An 8,307-nucleotide genomic window follows, 5' to 3' on the forward strand; every position below is an offset into this window, starting at 1 on the left:
TCTGTTATTCCCTGAAAAAAAGAAACGTATTAACTATCTACCGTAACTAAAAATATCCACGAGGGATAATTAGTCTTAGTAGTTTTTAAAACGTTAGTAATAAAAATAATAGTCATTAGATGAACATTTCTAGTTATTTATTATTCATATAATCGATAATAGGTATCTATGGTATTAGTTATTAGTTCATTGTCTAGTATGTAAATATCTTTTAGTTTAATTTTGTAGTTCACATACAGCTTGTAAATGGAAATGGGCTCAGTTAAAGAAGTATTAAAACTTCTGGCTGACATAAACTTGATACGTTTCGGGAAACCAGAGTTTGTGACACATAAAACGCCAACTAAAAAAGTAAACATTAATATTTACGTTTAACTATTGCTCGTCTAGTGACGAATTAATTATTAGTTTTATTAAGATTTTATTCAAATTTAGGAGATGATTGGGATTAACTTTATCTGAGCATGTACATTTTGTTAAATTATATTTGTGTACCATCTAGTGCACGAAATTGGTATATATAACTTTTTTTATTTCAAAAATAAAAGCTTAAAAAAAAAACTTAATTATACTTATAACCCATAGAAAAACTCTGAATACGTAATTATTCTCGTTAATTGTAATGAAAAAGAAACACGTATTTAAAAGTATATACAGTATAGTCTTGACAATCCGGCACTACGTCAGTCGGAAACCATCAGTTATCCAGCATATTTTTACTATAACTCACTATCATTTTATTTTTTGATTATTTTATTTAAGATGAGTTTGTTGGAATTTCATGAAAAATTAGAAACTTATAGGTGGTAATATGCATACTCGAGTAAATTGAACCTTTTCATTATTAGTTGTCAATACTTATAAATTCCGTTGAATCCAAAAACCGCACACTATTGATTTTAATCCTAAAAAGGTTCATAGGCAAGAACCGCAAATTTTTTAGGACTAATAACAGCACACTTCTGATTTTTACCCGAAAACACGAAAGAAAAACCGCATATTTATTTATTTTTTTTTTTAATTAGTAATATTTGGTAATTTTTGCTGAAAAATGCGACGTTTCTCGACTGTTTGAAGATGTCATATTGATGAACCCAATGTTTACGGTCGTCAATCTATGACCGAAATTCGGAAACTGGAGTACATAGGATTTTATGTATTATTTTTTTTTAAATGTAAGAAACTTTGAGTATAATAAATAAAAAAAAAAAACAATTATAATTAGATAGTTGGTATTAATTATTGTATTTGTGGAGACAAATTGGAAGGGCCTAAAACTCCATTTGAGAGAAAAAAAATAACGAAAATATATATGAGACAAAACTCACAAAACAAGACATAAATATAATAAGTCTGCCGTTTCCGGAAGAACATGTTAACATACTAACATCGTCATGCAATATACCAGCCAATATATTAAATAATAATAATAATTATTATAATTTTACATACATTTTATACATGTATCATTATAGTTTGCCAATCGAACGATAACGCCGCGCGAGGGAATAAACTTCTCTATTCAATGTTGAGTTAAAAACAATATTAGTAATAATAAAACAATCTCTGTTGACGTTCCGGCTTGCTCGTCAGACGGAGAGTGATACTTTTTTTTTTTTTAATTTGCCTTTGTTCGTACATTACAGCAAAGCGATTACATAGAGTGATACTTTATATTTCTAAAATCATTACGAGGCCCTCCGATTATGATGGAACTTTGGCCAATTATAATCTTAATTATGATAGTTAAATAAGTGCAGTACGTTGTGCCTGGTGATAATTCCGGTGACGAAAGGTGTACATTTCATATAAAATTTAATTATATATTTATAAACGGGCACGTAACGAGTCTTTCAAATTAGAAAAAGAATATAAAATTCTGTGATGTTACAAAGATTTTACCAAGGTTATATTTTTTGTGTGTATCGTTTTGTATCGTATCGTATTTGGTATCGGAACAGTTTGAGATGAGCTTATTATACTTAGGTATGTTGCAAGGTCTCTCCGCACATTATTTTTCTATAAATATGCTTTCACATTTTTCGTTGACAATTGTTATTATCCGGGCTCATTAAATAGAGAACACATGTATATCTATTCATTATTTGTTATAATAAATAACATCGATATTGGATTTGATATTGAATTTATTGCAGATTAGTTAGTGTATATAACGATTCGAGTCTGCGTTTATTTTTTATATATAATTATGCATAACAATTTGCTTATTGAATTTTTCGTAATTTTTACGCTATTTAAAATGAATTTTTAAGGTATTGATATCAATAAGGAGGATAAAGGTTTAAGAGTTAAAGATTTTAAATAGGTACAGAAAGTTTAGATAACATACAAGTGGAAACGTAGTTTGGTGGTGTTACATGAAAAATTTTATGTCTTCGGTAACAAAATGCAGTGAAATTAAGACAATCTCAAGACCCGAAATATCCATGCACACGAGCAGTTGGAAACGATAAGAATAAAAATTCTTTAAGTACGGAATGAATGAAAATGTAAAGCAAGTGATGATGTTCATGAGAGACCGCGAAAAATAATACGTAAAGAAATATCATCTATAGCAGATAAAATGTTATGAAGTCACGACGTGAATCTAATAAGGAAATTAATGTACCGCGAACGCCGAAAAATTTGAATAAAGCACTACATTTTGATTGTAATTGTGATATTTTTACCATTAAAAATTAAAAATTTATTCACGTATACAAAGAAGAAGAAATTATTATTATAACACGTAGAAGAAATTATTTTATTTTTATGCAATTTGTTGTGAAAAGTATTTAGCCGATGGCACTTTTACTAATAAACCAAAATATTTTTATCAAGATTATAAATAAGTATAAACAGTATAAATTTCATTTACACAGGGATATATTTCTGGTTATAGAAAAAATCAAGAAAGGTACCAATTAAAAATGTTGATGATGTCTTGAAGCTAATGAAAAACCATGATGTACTTCGTCAAATGTTACCGGAGTCAAACAAAATATTATGCATAATGTATAGTTATACCAGGTGTCATCATGTACATCTGAAAGATATTTCCTGCTCTTGGCAGAATTAAGACATACATTAGGTCCATAATGAGTTAAATGTAATTGATTGATATTTTCATTGTTCGTGTTCGCCGTGTTAGAGAAATAAATTTGGAAATTATTGTGGATCAATTCATTAACAATTTAAAAATCCAGAAAAATTAATTTTCTATACAAAACACATGCCTTTCAAAAATAAATTGTTGTTTTTTTAATTCCTGTTTTGGTAATTTTTCATGATATAAATATTATTACAATTTTACAACATACAAAACGACAAAGAAATATATTTTAGTGATTCAAGAAAAATAAAAATAGGAACAATATGGTATGATTTATGTAAAACTGTACATTTGATTATAAAATAGTGACAGCCCTATATGACACTTTAAAACCTGGTGCCTCTGAATATTAGCCATCGGTATCAAGCAATAATATTAAAATATTAATTTGTTTAGTTCTTTATTTAGAAAAATACAATCTATATAATTTTTATAATTTTAACGATTATTACAATAGTTTTTAAAATCAAAAAAAAGTGTACGGTTTTTCCAATTATATTTTCATGTAAAAATCAGAAGCGTGCGGTTTTCAACCTTAAAATAGTGTGCAGTTTTGGGATGCAATCATAAATTCAATATGTATGTCTAATTTAATAAATAAATAAATAATATAATGGTTTTTAACTGATTCATTTTGAAGTTTCTAGTTTTTTTATTAGTAATGTGGCAATACTACGGTTCCCTCCTATATGTGTTGTATTATCAAGACTATACTGCAGATACATATCTCAAATACTACAATATAATCAAAATATTAATGATAATTATTCATTGTACATAAAACGTATGTAGATAAAACGATATTGATACCTATAGATATTATTTATTTACAATACATACGATGTATTTATTACATAATATGTATTTATATTTACAATATAATAATAATAATTTTTCTAATAGTTTTCGATATATTTATGCATTTTTATATCTAATTTTGTCAATTAAATTAACACTTATCAACTAGATACTCTATAATGTATATGGAACTAAATTATAACTAATTCATAGAAAATTAATAGAAAAAATTTTTTAAGCAGTCATTTTTAAATACATTACTTAAATAAAATGGTTTTAAGCTGAATGAATTAAACTAGCTAAAAAAAAATGTAATTATATATTTTTATCTATTTTTATACGGTTTCGATTTTTATTTAATTTCTACATAATGATATACTCATGGCCCATGGAATAAATAGTTTAGTATGTTTTAAATAAATTTATATAAATTTTCGGCATTTATAGATAGTACATAGTCTTAATCTAGGTCTTATGTTAAATCAAAGAAATAAAAACAGATATAATATGATACTATAATACAGTAGTTCTTCACTTTTTTTATTCTATGCCCTCCTTATAGATTTTATGAAATCTCAAAACTCCCTATTTCGATAAATTATAAATTAAAAATGATTCCTTTCTTTGTAAATGTTGTAAATAAATTATGCAAATAACTATTATTTAATTTTTTGTCGATAATAATTTATAAAAGCTGTTTTCATCATCTTAAAAATAAATTGACTTAGACGAAAAATTTTAGAACATAAACACAAAAAATTTAATATAAATAAAATTTTGGAAATTGAAAAACAAGAATTTTAATGAAAAGCTTGATATTGTTTTTTCTCTTTAAGTTCATAATTGATGAAAATATTTTTGATATTGCGTAACGTATCCTTGTTTGTTTTTTATTTGCCAAAGCTCGATTTACTAAGATAATATTATGTAATATATTATGTTGATATAAATGGAATTAATGTACGGAGACATTTTTTGTCACTTTTAGATAAGAGCTGATCATCATAAGTTAAAATTATAATAAAGACTTTTTATTAAATATATCTCTCCGTTAGAATCCAACTAAGTTCCAACAATTATAATGGTTCTCTTCTCCACATCTATCAATATTTTTTACATTAAACTTATTGTTTTTAATTTTACGTATTTTAAATTGGTATAGTTATTTTAATAAAAAAAAAATCTTTTTTATTTCATCATCACTTTATGTTTTGCATGTAGTACCTACATAAATTACCCCTTGAGTAGAAATTCTCTCTACCCGGTTGAAAATTATGGCTATAATAGAATTTTTAAATTGATAGTCGATACTTGATGTATATAATACATAATTTTCTTGACACATTGTGTTGGTCTGTTATATATTCACTATAAGCATGTTTTTTTAAATAAATGCTATAAATGAAAGCTAGAAATTCAGTTTTGGCCATAAATATTAAATCATTTATCAGGGTAAATATACAAAAGCAAATGTTTTCACATTAACTTCTAAAGATGATGTGAATATTAACCAATGCCTAAAATGCAATGATGTTTTGGATCGAATACTGCCGGAAAAGAAATGGGAAAAAGATGGTAAATTATATTGTCAAAAGCTATCCAATCAGCCAGGCTCTAAATCGGATATAAAAGATCTTAAAATAAAATTAGACATGTATTTGAATCAATTCAATGCCAGAGAAGTAGGAATTTGTTTGATTAAAGAGGAGTTATACTTCCAATGTTTCAGTAAGTTTGAAAATATTATTAATGTATTTATATATTATTTCATATTCTTATTTATTAATTTATATTTATGAGTAATAAATGTCAAAAAAGAAAGTTTTTGATTTATATCCTAAAATGAAACAGAATTTTGTAGAGTGTAAAACTATACTTGAAAATATATGATACATTTTACAACAAAAAATAAATAATATAACAATGAACTTGAGACGTTTAATCAAGTTTATATCGAACCCTCTAGAATTAGCCATATTATTCAATATTCTTTTAAGTCCTGAGGTGCCTGACCAAAGTTCATTGGATATACAGTTTGACTCACTTTTTTGATTCGATATTACATTTATTAGATATTTATTAATTATTTCAAAATTATATGTTAATTGAGTTTAATATTATTCATGGTCTTATGTATGCAGACGAAATTATTAGACAAGTGACTGTGAAGTGTCCAAACCGAGGCAGCATGTTGATCCGCGTTCGTGATGAGATCATAGAAAATTTAAACAGATATCAAAAGCTGTTTGAGAGCGTAACAGCATATGGGATCCGAAAATCGTTGATAGTAATTAATAGGGCAATATCTACATGATAGATCTAGTATAGTAGTAGCATTTTATTATAAGCATACCTGTATATTATTAGGTTGACAATTGATATGAATAGCATATTAAAAGTCACTTATTCAAATGCTTAAAGAGGAACATAAATAAGAATCTTCCTTTTCTATAAGATATACTTTTTTTTTATAAATTTTGTTATTGAGATTTTTCCTCTTTCCTGTGTCAAATTATTAGATAAAACAATTAATTGTGCTATATGTACATACAGTTGATAAATACACTTTTTAATAATAATAAAAATGAAAAAATGTTTGTCCTAAGATAATTTTCAAGTCTCCATCCAGTACAGATATTTTTGGACTATATATATATATATATATATATATATATATATAAACTAAGCATTTAATTACATAATATACTTCTGCTTAGTTTTCGTTTTACTCAAGAAATCACTTTGATCATTAACTTCATCGAAATCACATGTTTCTTCATTTTTTTTTTAATCCATTAATTCATAATTTATAATTTTCGAGCTGTATTGTCCTAGGAATAAGGCTATAATAATAAATAAAAAACAAATACTTAAGTTAAATGAATATATTATTTTATTTTATTTATAAATATTTTTTATTTATTTTAATTCGTATTACGTACACTCCTTTAACATATAATAACTTAAAGCATAGTCATGGATGATAAAATGTTCAGATAATGTTATAATACTGAATACTGATAATAAGTGACGTAAACATACCACCAATACCTACAATCAAATTTAAGGTTGAACAACTTTTGAACGCACTCATCACAGACAAATATTCATGATAGTTGTAAACCTCATCGTTTTTCTTAGAACGAAGAGAAAAAGATCAAACTGAAGAATATAAGAGAAAATTTGATATCTAAAAATAAAAAATTAAAGGCAAAGTTGGCGGAAACGATTGAGAAGACGAATCAACTCAAAAACGAAATGGACGAAGCGAGAAAAGCAGAAGAAATGCGTCACGATAAAGATTTAGATGATCTGAAAAAAGCTAACCAGTTGATCAGAGTAAGAGTGGCACGACCAACTCACATATTGTTTCATTAATTATTTCAAATTTCTGTATCATCTTATTTCTCAATATTCATCAGTTCTCGATTATAAGTTATTCATACATCCGATGCATGCGTATTGTATTTGTATGCTTGATTTATGTCAATGGAATTTTTGCGCCATTTGATTATATTTATGTAATTAAATATTAATTAATAATTATAATAAAATTATAATAATTATAATTAAATAATTATTTATTAATTAATTTGATTATATTATATTTGATTAACTGAGTTATATGTTACAGTCATGTGATAGGTTAATATTATTGGACGTCTTTAGGCTACTTAAAATATACAATACACTCATTGTATTATGTATCTGTACACAGTGACGGTGCTAGAGTTTGCGAGGCTCTGGGCAAAATAAATGTTTGGTTTTATAATTTATATTAATAAAATATTTTAAGTTCAGTTAAATCAGAACCACGGGACCTTAATTATAATTTAAGGCGTGGGGCCCTGGAAAACTGCCTCTATTACCCACGCCCTCACGCTGTCCCTGCCTGTACATATTTATAAGCATTTAATTTAGAATTAAGTACGTAAATGCGCGTTTAAAATACATTCTAATGTAATGCACGTATAATTACAGGTTCAAATGGAGTACATCATTGATCCGAAAAATTATGCAAATTAGTTACAAATATTACAACATTATATGATGTTTATTATAATTTGATGCTTAAATTAATTACATTTTAACAACTATTAATATAATATAAGTAGTACTGCACAAATAATAGTGTTTTTTTTAAAATTAGCAACACATTAATTTATAGGCGTGTTTACAGGAGGGTCAGGAGAGCACTACTCCCCCCCTAGAGAGCTGTGCCTTCAACAAAATCATGCCCTTGGATAAAAAAAGATGTGTGGGCTGTATTAAGTACCGACTGTACCAGTAGAGTACAATACAGCAGTATTATATATGTATTTTTATTTAAGTTATAAATGTATTTTTATTGTTTTGACATGTCTATGGATATACTATTTAGTCTTAATTAAAAAATG

At 26.1% G+C, this 8,307-nt stretch overlaps 1 protein-coding gene across 1 annotated transcript; it reads left to right on the plus strand.

The window, feature by feature from the left end:
• Positions 1-252: 252 nt before the first annotated feature.
• Positions 253-7,936, plus strand: LOC112679921 (33 kDa inner dynein arm light chain, axonemal-like). The gene is made up of 5 exons (XM_025549869.1): positions 253-351; positions 5,362-5,638; positions 6,052-6,197; positions 7,052-7,249; positions 7,892-7,936. Exons 1-5 carry the CDS (start codon positions 253-255, stop codon positions 7,934-7,936), a joined length of 765 nt encoding a protein of 254 aa, XP_025405654.1.
• Positions 7,937-8,307: the final 371 nt, after the last annotated feature.

This window comes from Sipha flava, unplaced genomic scaffold (assembly GCF_003268045.1).
Source record: "Sipha flava isolate LNK unplaced genomic scaffold, YSA_version1 170_pilon_pilon, whole genome shotgun sequence".
In the NCBI taxonomy this organism is placed as follows: Eukaryota; Metazoa; Arthropoda; class Insecta; order Hemiptera; family Aphididae; genus Sipha; species Sipha flava.

Excerpts from the sequence above, each read along its gene's own strand:
- LOC112679921 (XM_025549869.1), top strand. The coding sequence starts at position 253 with ATGGGCTCAGTTAAAGAAGTATTAAAACTTCTGGCTGACATAAACTTG. Across the intron at positions 6,198-7,051 it reads GGATCCGAAAATCGTTGATA|AACGAAGAGAAAAAGATCAA; the intron begins GTAATTAATAGG and ends CGTTTTTCTTAG. Across the intron at positions 7,250-7,891 it reads AAGCTAACCAGTTGATCAGA|GTTCAAATGGAGTACATCAT; the intron begins GTAAGAGTGGCA and ends GTATAATTACAG.